The following is a 13,383-nucleotide window of genomic DNA, read 5'->3' as shown; positions in this document are numbered from 1 at the left end:
CTCACAGCCTATTTGGATAATTGATCTTTAGGCAAATTGCAACCTGAATAGTTCTCTTTTCAAGAGTTTCCTGTGATGTAGGAGGCTGGGTTTTGCCCTCATTCTAGGGTTGGGATAATTCCATAGACCAGGACCTGGCCTTAAAAGAGGCCTGTCTCCATGCTCCGTCCTTCTGGAGCCCTGCTTGTTAATAGGATTGCAGCGTTTGAAAGATGGGTGCTGATGTGGTCTCAGGTTCTGTAAGTAGCCCATGCCCGCGCCACAGCATTCCTAGAACACACCCTAGCTTGATTTACATATGAATGGTCCCTGCCTGGGCTCAGAATAGTGTAAAATGATGGAGCTACCCAATAATCCTGGGAACTTGGATAGAGTAAACCTGTTCTTTAGAATAACATAGGAAGCAATCTCGCCTACCTGATTGCGTGTCTCCTTTATGCAATTGAATAATTGCCTATAAACATTCCATCCCCCTTCAAGTTTCTCTTTGCTAAGGTCTCATTAGAGTTCCCCCAAGATGAGAGAAGCAGTGTCTTTGAGATGTGTAGATGGGACTTTTCTATATTAATTAACTGGAGAGGCACCTCGCATTCCCAACACCATTGTAAACATTTGGAATCTCCATTCTGGGAAAGTTCAAATATCATATCAACCTCTCAGCCCAGAATATGTCTGAGTTTAGCACATGGGCAATCCCCTGGCCAGGGATAACGAGGGTTGAAAACAAGAGCCACTAGTTCTTGAATGAGTCACAAAAATCGATATTTGCGTAAGTTATCTCGTAGGCTAATAAATTTGAGGATGTACGTCATATGCTTCCGTATTTTATTTAAATTCTTTTTGTTGAAGCATCAGCAGTGTTAGCAGACAACATTCCCACAGAACAATCTTGACAGTACACATCATGCAGTACATTACACATTCCAGGACATATTATCTCTTCCAATTGGACTGGACTCCAGGCGCACTGTCCCGCAGCAATCGAGATCTCCCACCCCCTCCTGCCATATCCTCTTGGCTTCCTTCAGAGACCCCTGTACATTTCCCACTGCTTCCATATCTTTTTACATTTCTTTGGGCAACCACGGCTCTCATATATCATTTTCTCTGCAGCGCAGCACCAGACCATGTCTGTTTTCCAGCGTGCGACTGTCGGTGGGTGCCTAGCACCCTAAGCCCCTGCAATATTTCCCTTGGCCACCATTGCAGCCACTAGGAGCCAGATTAATTGATATTTGGGCCATGTTTGTTCCCCGGATACACATAGAACATGCCACAGTTCCTCCAGAGGTATTACAGGTCCGAGGACCTCTGACATTACTCGCGTCACCTTCCCCCAACATTGTTGTATAATTGGGCAGTCCCACAATATATGGAAGAAGGTGCTCTTCAGTTTACAGCCTCTCTCTCTGGCATTCGTCTGTGGGGATGTGTCCCAGTCTGTACATTAGTGTGCTGGTGGAGTAGAACAGTCAAAATCTCGCCCTGATTGCCATATCCCTGGGGCTTTGCACCACCTCCACCCAGTCGTCATCTTCAAGCAGGCCCACATCTGTTTCCTATGCCTCTTTTAACTTCACAAGGGGGGGTCAGGTGAATTGTTAATGATTTTCATGTATGTTTATGACTGTGCCTTATCGGGTATCGGGTCCAGCAATAGTCTATCTTCCAGTGGGCCGTATTCAGGGAGATGTACCCCTTCCTTGATATGTCTGTGTATCGCATGCCCTAAATGTAGGTTTCTATACTGCTCTGATTCTGCTAATTGAAACTCCTTTTGAAGTGTAGCGAACGGGAGCAGGGGCTGGCCCCGCCATGCATCTCCCAAACGCATAATATTAACCATTTTCCACTTACCCAATTCCTGCAACCTATCTACTTCTTTGAGCAGGTCACTAATCCCACGGGGGAGTCTGCTCCGTCAACTTATTATCCCACCCAAGATATCTAGTGACTTTTGCCCACACACTGATCACTGTATGAGTGTGTGGTGACATATGTTTGTTTACAATGTTTGAGTATAATGCCCTCATATACCCTCTTGCACCCATCGCCCAATGGTCCACTCGATATGCTGGGTTGTTTCTGTCCAGGAACACCCGGTCATTAATGACCATCAACTGTGAGCCGCAGTGATATTTTCGAGCGTCTGGTATGGCCAGACCACCATCATATACGCCTCTATGTAGCTTAACTAGTGCAATCCTTGCCCCCCCGCCATTCCATATTAACGTTCCTTGAAGAATTTATCTGGGACTGGACATGGCGTATTCTGTAGAATATACAATAGCCGGGAAAGGGACATCATTTAAAAAAAGAAATGCTCTACCCATGAGGGAGATCGGCAGGGTCCTCCAGTGGGCCACATCACATCTTAACCTGTCTAGTTGCGGTTGTGGGATCGTTGCGAGAAAGTCAGTATCTGTCTTTGTAATTTGTATGCCCAAATATTTCAAGTTATCCTTAATCTGCAGTTGGGTTCCTGTCCCAAATAGTGGTGGGGGAACATCTGACAGCATACACAACGGGGATTTGTCCCAATTAATTTGGTATCCTGAGTAACTACCGAATAACTTAAAGATCTGTAGGAGCCGGCTCTCAGTGAGTCTTGGCCGCATCGCGTACAGGAGGACATCGACGAAGAGCGAGATTTTTGCTTCCCATTGCCCCCCCATATGTACCGAACGACACAGGATCCCCTCTCACCCAGGCTGCCAACTGCTCCAGTGCTAGTGCGGATAATATCGGGATAGATGGCACCCTTGTAGAGGGCAAAAGAACGAGACACCAATCCGTTCATTCTAACCCTGGCCAAGGGGACCCTGTATAACAACTTAACCCAAGATCTGAAAAGGGGGCCATCCCCGAATCGCTTCAGAACTTCAAATAGATAGTTCCATCCTATGCTATCCAATTTGGGCATCAAGGCCATCAAGAGATAGTAGTGCCGCTTCTTCCTCCGGGTCCGTTTTCCCTAGATGCAATATAAACGTCTTAGATTGAGCCTGGTGCTCCTGTGAGGCATAAAACCAGACTAGTCTGGATGGATCATGGTTGTGATTGGTACCAGTAGCCTCTTCACTAATCCCTTAGCTAGTATCTTAACTTCTATATTTAGCAGAGATATTGGCTGGTGCGAGCCACAGTTACCGACCGCCTTGCCAGGCTTTGGAATCACAACAATTGTTGCCAGCCGCTGGTCCCGGTAGCCATCCCTGTGTTCTCATTTCCTTAAACATCTCCCAGAGATACGGGGCCACTGCACTCGTTGTACACTCAAAAAGCTCCACCGGTAGCCCCTTTGGCCCAGGCGCCTTCCCTGCCTGCAGATCTAGTTTCGCCCCGATTATTTCCTCTGTGGTAATGTCCTTGTCTACTTGTTCTGCGTCTTCAGCCGACAATTCCGGTAGCCGAATCTCGGCCAACCATTTGCTGCAATCTTCTGCTGTCCTTTCAGGTTGGGATGCATATATTTTTTTCATCATAACCTGGGAATACTCATGCCACTTCCTCCCCGGTGTTGTAAGTCTGTCTGTTCTCGTCACGCTTGTCGGCCACCCAGCTCCTATCTCTATCCCTCTTTTCGAGCCAGGCAATCATTTTGTTTGCCTTATCTCCGAGGTCATACACTCAGCATTGCGTGACTAGAGCTGCCGCCCTTGCTGCATTATTTGCTAGATCCTTATATTCTTGCCATTTGAGATCTAGACTTTGTGCCTGCTCTTGATCCTGCCGCCCCCTCTAGATTATTTGCTTCCATCTTGGTCACCTCCATTTCTAATGCATCTCACTGGAGTTTCTTTTCTTTATTGCTGGCCCCAATACACACTTGTACATATCCCCTCATCACTGGCTTGAACACTTCCCACACTGTCCCTTCCTTTTCCTGGAAGTTAAATTGGGCACGCTCCCTAATCTTATGCGCATTGTCTATATTTTTGAAGAATCATACGTTCAGTCTGGGCGGTAAAGTGAATTTCAGAGTAGGACCTCTCACTACTACTTCTACGGGGGAATGATCCGATATACCCCGGGGGCCAATTCTGGCACCAGTGAACCACTGTTTGTTCCCCCTGTGCATTAATATATGGTCAAGACGGGAGTAACTATAGTGTGCTGCAGAGTAGAAGGTATACTTGGGCATCTCAGGGTTATGCATCCTCCAAAGGTCCGTCAGCCCCAGCGCTTTTGTAAATGCTTGAAGTGGTTCAACACCCTCTCCCCCCCTCTCTTCAGCGGCGGATGTTGCTCTATCCACCTCTGGGTCCAACGCGGAGTTCATGTCTCCACCCAGCACCAGCAGCCCGGCCGGGAGATCGACCAATGGCGCTCCTGTGCCGCGTAGGCATCTGACCGCAGCGCCTGAGGGATGTAGCTTGACACAATGTTAAGTGTATGCCCCTTCCATTTCCCCGTGAGGTCCACTGATTGTCCCAGGGGGTCATACTAAATCTTATCTATTACTAATGGGAGACTCGCCTTTACCAATATTCCCACCCCCCTGGATCCGATAAGCTTCCTTATTTGATACCCCGATTCGAAGAGTAAACAAGAAAAAACGTATGCAGGCAACAGTGTGAAGGAAAAACCAAACGCTTTTCAATAATATATGAGGCCAGCAAAAATAAAAACAATCTGAACACATGATAGTCCCGTTCTTGGGGGTACTGCACAGTAGTCTGAGTGGCCGCCGGCTACCACTGGTGTCCCAGAGCCACAAGGCTATGGCATTCCAAGTGGACGACTGGAATTCCAAGGTGTCAAACTGATAGCTTATTTGAGAAGAAAAAAATCAAGGAGATCACATTATGTTAGACCATCAAGTTTGGCCTGGTCAAGGTGGCTTTGTTGTTTCCAATTCAAGACAGAGCTACACATCGGTTTCCGTTGCCTGACGGAACAGCAGAAACACAAGAAGAGGAAGATGAGTGGCTTTCACTATAGGAGAGAGATCCTTCTCTCACCAAGGGGATGCACTGGCAGCTGCCAATCACCCACTACAAAGAACAGGCACCAGCGAGACAGAGCATGGATGCGGCATGAACAAAGCCACACTGCTGATGGAGAGCCGCCATCTTGTGCAGAACAGACGCAGGTCCTAATTGACACTCCCCTCCCATCAATATCCAATGAAGTCCATGTCACAGAAAAACCAACAATAACTCAATCTGTTCCTCGGTGAGTCCTGAGACACATGTTTTTTCTAAGCCTGGGTGCAGAAACAAAACATTGCAGGGAAAAAATCATAATAAATTAAAAGATTACTACTATTACCAGTGGGCATAAATGGAAGACTTTCACCCGCCATGACCAGCTTGACAAAAGTGATCTTGGGTACTGTTGAAAGCAAAAAGTAACCACAGTTAAGTGTGTTGCGTTTTCTTCTCCTAACATCTGTTCATTTCTAGCTAAGCAACAGTTAGTTACTCAACTGTATGAGGTAGTTCCAAATATACATCGCAGCTGAACCACCACCATCGTTCCAAATACTCAGATAGGTCAACACATCCGAGTTTGTGTGAGTTGAGGTAATAAGACTCCACTATTTACCCAGCCTCCCCGGCAGTATAGATGATGATCATGTGAGCATCAGTTCTCCTCCGCTATATGTTTATGACCAAGCAAATTGCAGTGGCATCATTACATGGCTAGCAGCCAAAGGAATCATAAAAACATCTGTATAATTTAGCTGGTAGATGACTGAATAGCAAAGATTCTGCCTTCGTTATTCATCACCTGGTGGGTGGGACATCAAAAATAATAAAACATGAACTATTAGCTCATTGCCAGGAGTTGGCACAAAAGGTTCACAGTTTATCAGGTGGTTGGATAAACAGCAGAAAGTCAGCACGTTTGTCAGCAGAGTGTGGGAGAAAGAAGAAAATCCCAAAAAAACAAAAGTGGCCCACTGGCATTAAATGGTAACGCCTACTGGATTAATCGCCTCTCTGTTTTTTGGTCTTACACCCTTTCAGAAGGTGTTGTGTGCTGCAACCAAAACGCTGTATTCAAGTACACTTAGGCCTAAAATAATATGACTCTTAGTTAGAAATGTTGGCATTGTTCAAGTAGACATGTGATCCTCCGAGGCTTTTGTGAATAGAATCACATGACTTAATATATTGTGCCTACATTTCTGCCTTTCAAGAGATTTAGTAAACCTCCTACAAATTACACTTCAATCCCAGAGGACACCTCCTACTGCAACCCTCAGAGTGTAAGAGATCTTGTGACACAGAACATGTTGTACCAAACTCTTAAAGCATCCTCTCTCCAAAAAGAAAACGTACAAATATACATATTTATATATCTGGAGAATTCCTTACACATCTATTTCATATTTTGTTGGACTTTCTTTCTTCAATACAAGGTCATCCTTCCATAGCAGTCTGCAAACTGCATAATGCTTCCTGCTCTGGAAGAAAAATACCTAAACAGGGGATTCATGTTGTGCAGTGTCTGTACGTACAAGCTAGTGAAGATAGCAGTGTGGCTAGCTCTACACCTCCTTTAACACAAACCCTTGCTAGTTCTGCGGCATACAATTATATCAGTCAGCAGTTGAAAACGCGTGCATTTACATTGGTCGTGTGTCTGAGTTAGCCATACAAATTTACCATAACCTATTATTTTTTTGTGACAAAACGTAGGCCTTCCTGTGCATACAGTTGATAACCATTATTCTCTGATTGTATCGTATTACTCAACAGGGGTATATTTCCAAACATCTTTCTTTAATGACGCTTTCACCCCCTTGTAGGGAAAATACAAAGCAACACACAGAACCCGGCTGGCCGGACTCTGGCTTCTTTTCTGCTCAATTGAACATCTTTTATTTTTTTACGTTTAAGAACAAAATAACATTACAGTTCAGTAACTTGTCCCATTCCCCCACACTCCTAAACATTTAGAGAGATTAGAGTCACTCCTTGTGAAAATAGATTTATTTAAAATCAATTCGAAATGCCGAATGAGGGAGGCTTTCCTTTAAAGAAGGGTTATATTTAGCAGTCTAGTCCCACTTGCCTACACTGTCCTTTGCCTGAGAGCAGAACCTACAGAGGAGCTTAGGAATTCTTACACACTTCATAATTTCAGACCATGTACACACAAACATTGAAAGGGACACATTGCCCTTCACACACATACTCTCACACTCACACTCACATACCCTCTCACTCACACACACACACACACAGTCACACTCACACACACTCTCACACTCACACACACTCTCACACTCACACTCACACTCACACTCACACTCACACACACTCTCACTCACATACACTCTTGTCTGCTGCCACATTGGCAGCATCCTCTGGGATAAGTCTTCCATCGGTGCTACTCAGAGGGTGTCCCGGTGGTTCACGCATAATCCTGACACTATTTGGACCAACACTCAACTTCAGCGCCACACTGGTAAAGAGGTGGCACAGCGGAGTGGGGCCTTTCCCTTTTCTAAGTGGGACATGTAACTTTCTACAATTTCACTTCCAACTAAGGGGCGGCTAATTAGGATGTCGGCCCAGGTAACTCATTGCCCAAAGTGGTCGGGTATCTTCAAGAAGGACTTGTTGAGCTGCCATGTGAGGAACTAGAGATGTTCTAGGTGTGAACTGACACTCCTGGGAGCAAGAGGTCTGCCTGGAGTGATGAAGTGAGGTCGAATTACTCCTTCCATGAGCAATGATTGTTGTGTAGATAGAATGAAAGATGATGCTCCTGTCTCTTCTCTCTTAGGCTTAAAATCCAACAAAAAGACCACAGCGGTGGTCGGGCTGCTACTATTATTTCTTCTGGTGACTCCATTAAACGTTTATGGTGAGTATTTTATGTAAACTGAATATTAATAATCAATGGTACGTCAAAAAGCGCTGCTGATGATATTTTGTTGGACTTGATTCTAATGAATTGATAAGCTGTAGATGTGGGGTCTACAACAACAGCTAATCCTTCACTCATTCTTCACTGCTGTAACCACTGTCTCCATCCCTTCTACATCTGCTTTTTTAATTTCTGCTTCTCCCAATGCTCTACCTATAAAGACAATAGGCCACTCACATTATCTTTTGTTTGTAATATATAAATTTGCATTAGACAGTGTGTTTTGACAATACATGTTGTATAGTAAATCGGATCACTCTTCCACTTAACTCCTTTCGCTCTTTGCTTGTTTACCTTTGTCTCCTCAAACTATGTGTGTATTTTTTTTGTTCTTCTGTCTAAAGGGTTGGTAAGATCTAACTTCAGGAGTGTTTTATAAAAAAAAGCACAAAAAACTTTGCAATCTAGGTAAATTTCACAAAATTTATAGTACTAGATAGTTTCAGCTCAAATACGGCATGTAGTAGAACATTATTTTTGCAGTAGTCTGATCTTGCTGTAGCTAGAAAGTCCTCTCCAGTCATTTCACATAATTATTTTTGGGATGTAAATATTTTACACTTGAACAGTTGAAAATCTGAAGAAACTTGGCCAATTCTCTGAAGTACAGATTGTGCCACCATCAAAACACGTCCCACCCCTATTTGGGTAATTCCGTGTTACTCTAAGATGCAGACCTACCAATCATAACATGATTACACACCGAATGCATGGGCGTGTCTATTTTGGACGAAAGGGTGCATTTTGGACTAAGAATCTAGCACTAAACGCTGGGAATAAATTGAGGGGAAAATCCTACCTAAGTACATTTAGCGAGCGTGAGCTGTTGCTTACACTCGGTATTCATGTTCTGTTGCATTTAGCACTATTTATTAGCACGACATGAATCCTTGTGTCCATTTTGGGTGCAAGGGTGTATTTTTCTGGTAAGACAATAGCGCTAAATGAAATAATCTTGCTGAATTTTTAGGTAATTCCGCATGATTACGCTACACTGAGTTACGCCAATTATGCCCGACCCTAGTCTCGATAAGCACTGTTTGCTTAGGACTGGGACAGAACCCTGCAGCTCTGTAAGTGAAAGATCATCAGCAGTGTAAACCACTCTATTAAGAATAAATTAAAAAAATGAAATAAAAATGATACACATTTTAAGCAACTTTTTGCCAGCGTTTATTCGTGTGAATGCATTAAAAATGATACCTTTGGGGGAAAAAAACGTTGTCAAAGAAACAAAGGCGACCCTACTCGCAGGTAACAGGGCATACAGTATATATAGAAAGACAGGGGTTCTTGTGGACAAGGTAAGAATACTTAATAATAAACAAGCCCAATGGCCAATTAAACTGAAACCTGGATGTCAAAATGTTGCGTTAATACAGAACGCAATAAAGAGACCAAATACTATTTTGAACAAAACAGCATCTGTATTGAACAAGCATTTGCAATGCAATAGGTCTCGCATTAGGAAAGTTTGAGCTATTGGTATTGTAAACGACAAACGTCTTATTTATGTTTTCTTTTTGAAATAGCGAAATTAATAGCTTTCTCATTTACAATGCCAATAGTTATAACTTTAGCAAATCTGACACCTATAGCATTTGTAATGCAATATGTGTTGTATTTACGGGACTTACATGTATTGATATTACAAATAACAATGGCTTTTATTTTTTTTAAATAATGAATACTTAAAAGGTATTGTAATTTATAATGGCAATAGCTTAAACTTTTGTAAATAACTTTTGTGTAGATTATGTTTTATTGTGACGAAAATCCAAGAACAGAAGTGAAATATTAACATATTTTTGTTACATTTGTAATAAAGCTTGAAACATTGAGAGAACATATTTGAACCAGTTGTTGAATGGTTGCACAGATTGATGCTGTGGTGGCACTGAGTGATGTTGTGATGGCGAACGAGTGATGCTGTGGCGTTCAGTGATGCTGTGGTAGCGCATAGTGATGTTGTGGTGCCCCTTGGTGATGCTGTGGTGGTGCTGAGTGATGCTGTATGCTATGCTATGTTTTGTTTTGCTATCCTATGTTTTGTTTTGTGATGCTATGCTATGTTTTGCTAGCCTATGCTTTGATTTGTTATTATGCTATGCTGTGTTTGGTTATGCTATGCTATGTTTTGCTATGCTATGCTTTGTCAGGTTTTGTTATAATATGCTATGTTGAGTGGGTGTGAGGGTGAGGGTGTGTGTGGGGGTGTGAGGGTGAAGGGGTGTGAGGGTGAAGGGGGTATGAGAGGGAGGGGATTTGAGGGGGTGAGGGGGTGAGGGGGTGAGGGGGTGAGGGTGAGGGTGAGGGGGTGAGGGGGTGAGGGGGTGAGGGTGAGGGTGAGGGGGTGAGGGTGAGAGGGTTGAGGTGTGAGGGTGAGGGGTGTGTGAGGGTGTGGGTGTGTGAGGGGGTATGAGAGTGAGGGGGTGAGTGTGTGAGGGGCAGGGGGTGAGAGGGGGTGAGGGGGTGGGCGTGTGAGGGTGAGGGCGTGTGAGGGTGAGGGGGTGTGAGGGTGTGAGGGTGAGGGGGTGTGAGGGTGAGGGTGAGGGGCTGTGAGGGTGATTGGGTGTGAGGGTGATTGGGTGTGAGGGTGAGTGGGGTTGTGGGGGTTTGAGGGGGAGGGGGTGAGGGTGAGGGGTGTGAGGGTGTGTGTGAGGGTGAGGGGTGTGAGTGAGGGGGTGTGAGGGTGAGGGGTGTGAGTGAGGGGGTGTGAGGGTGAGCGGGTGGGTGAGGGGGTGTGAGGCTGAGGGGTGCGTGAGGGGTATGGAGATGTGAGGGGGTGTGAGGGCAGGCCTGCAGCCAATTGCAAAAGCCCACAGCGACATGATTGGGCCGGCGCAATACTTTTAATTATAAAGTGAGCCTGCGTGAGCTATCGCAGGCAGGAGTCCGCCGCTGTAGTTTGCAGCACGTTGTGCCGAGTGACTAAGGAAGGCCCGGCGGTGTCATTATTTGGAAGCGGTCTGGACAGTCGTTCACCTGTCACTGACCCTATAAAGTGGGAGTCACTTCACCTGTGGTATTGGGTTCTCCAGGCCTACATATTCCGCAAAACCCGCTACACCATAAAAAGATGTTGGCATGGAAACTGGAAAATGCAAAAGACAAGTTTATTAAGACCCCATGGGGTGGTGGTACATTCCTACAGCACCCTTCGGCAATGCAAGAAGTATCACACTGAACATCGGTGCGAGCCCTCTTTTATACAGTTTTACAGTAATAAAAAGTGTAGGCGGAACACATTTACAGAGTTTAGGTACATATATGGTCATTTTTGGAACACAGCCAACTCATGGGAGGAGTTACAACACCACTGGTCAGTTTGGAGGAACATTCCTAAGTGATGACTGTCCACTAATACAGAGGATTCAACTGCGCATGCGCGAGCTTGACCAACACTAAAAATAGCCTGTTGCTGGGCAAATTCATGTGGTCAGTGGTACAGAGAAAGGACTAGAGGGTATGCTGGCCAAGAGGCGACGCATTCATATAAAATGGCCGCCAGTGCATTCAAAATGGCTCCTGAACACCATAGTCAAGATACGGGGAAATACGTGTAGCAAAGCTTAACGCTAACCCGATCACCGTCAAATTACGACAGATTACCCTTTTAGCGTTTAGCTGAAGCTACCTCATAGTGTACATAATCAGGGTATTCATCCTCAATATCAATGGACATAATTTTCGCTACTTCTCTATGAATCATTTGTTCATTTTTTACAATAGCTCGTTTGGACGGGATACAAGCAGAAAGGCACATGGAACGTAACATAGGGCCACGTTGGATACAAAGACATAGGAAGAATAATATCCCAATTATTACACATAAGATTGTCAACAACTTCCAACCCCGAGTACTAAGTAACGTCCAAAACCACCCTGAAAGTGTCCAAGTACCATTATCAGGATGTATCTCAGCAGCTATCTTATGTAATTTAGATATTGCATCATATACAGAAGGTGAATTATCTGGCACGTATACACAACAACTACTTCCGATAATGCGACATGCACCTCCAGGGTCAGCTAATACTACATCTAGAACCATGCGATTCTGGAGCGTTACAATTCTGGTAATCTGAAGTTCCTCTGTTAAGTTTCCTAAGGCAAAAACTGTCTCATTAGCGACAGCTTCTACAACACATGTCAGTCGTCTTATTTTCCGACTATTTAAGGCAGCCCCAACAAATGAAAAGAGGCCTAAATTAAAATCAACATACTGTTGCAGAGAAGTGTCGGTTTGGTCAATATCGAGAACTAATGTTCTCTTCACTCTATTCAATATAAAGTCATGGTACAACACAAAATCATTATGATACATAGGCGGGGCAATAAACACAGGGGGTAATACAAAGGATATATAACATGTTCCTAACCATCCTATAGGGAGACGGTGATAACCTTTATTTCCACAAATAAAGTACGTGTTTCGTGAGGCCACAAATGTAATACCATTTGGAGTGTCAACGGTGAGAGTGGTGTTACATTCACTTCTTCCTACTGGGATTGTACCTTTATTACGAACGCATAAGTCGGCTTTCGTATCAATAACAGTAACCATGTGCAGATTAGACATATTTACATTTCTTTGGTTACTATAAATTTGTGGCGAGAATACATTATCAGGTCTATATTCTTCCCATTCGAACTTAGTTCCTTCAGCTTGTGGATAACCATCTCGATCATTAAAGCAGACCTTGTTAAGTCGGAAAAGTAGTCCACCTTTTGTTGGCCATCGCAAAGTAAACAAAAGAGTATACCAAGCATTGCAAGAACCATTATGAGAAAACGGGAGTGGGATAAGTGGTGTGCCTCTTTTCTTTTGATGTCCAGGCAACATCCCACATACCCAACAGTTCGAAGTATTTGTCATGTTATGGGTGTGATGCAGAATCTGGATAAAACTATTATTCAAATAAGTTTGTCTGTGTCGTTCTTCATGATGAGGCAGAGTAAAATGAAAATGTTCTGACGGAGTTGGGGTAGTTGGCAATAAATGTTCTCTTGCCGGCACCAGGAGTTCTACTACCCAAGCTATCACAGCTATCACCACAATTGTCATAACAAAGAGTACTGTACCAAGAATTCTCTTATTTCGCATTGTAGAAGATGCCATAGTTCAAAAGTTCAAAATGTCTCAAAAAGCAACTAAAAAATAAAAATATGAGTGCTGAGCTCCGAGGTAGCCATTGGTTTCTTCTCCGAGATTCAAGACGGGTGTCGCTACACTTGGCAGAACAGATCCCCCGCCTTGATATTCCCGGCTTCCGTTTCACAAACCTGGAGCGTTAACTCAACCAGTCTCGCACAAAACAACTGCTTTTCTTGGTCGTAGGTTGTATCTTTCTCTTCCAGAGACAGTGTGGTCTGGGAAGGCTCCCTCCGATTCAGTAGACGCAACAGCTGGGCTCTTCTCCTCGTCCAAGATGTCTCGATAATCAGACAGCACGGCTGGATTCACCAGGTCCGGAGAGACACGACGGCAGTGGG

At 44.3% G+C, this 13,383-nt stretch overlaps 1 protein-coding gene across 1 annotated transcript in view; it reads left to right on the top strand.

Annotated features, from left to right (window-relative positions):
- Nucleotides 1–13,383, top strand: part of LOC147700623 (NKG2-C type II integral membrane protein-like) — a 43,433-nt gene that overhangs the window by 11,190 nt on the left and 18,860 nt on the right. Inside the window, exon 2 of the mRNA XM_086929144.1 lies at nt 7,744–7,824. Within this exon, the coding sequence (XP_086785270.1) occupies nt 7,744–7,824 (81 nt within the window). The remainder of the gene's footprint in view (nt 1–7,743; nt 7,825–13,383) is intronic.

Source organism: Lissotriton vulgaris, chromosome 7 (assembly GCF_964263255.1).
Source record: "Lissotriton vulgaris chromosome 7, aLisVul1.2, whole genome shotgun sequence".
Classification (NCBI taxonomy): Eukaryota; Metazoa; Chordata; class Amphibia; order Caudata; family Salamandridae; genus Lissotriton; species Lissotriton vulgaris.
This window is presented reverse-complemented; position numbering and strand designations above follow the sequence as displayed.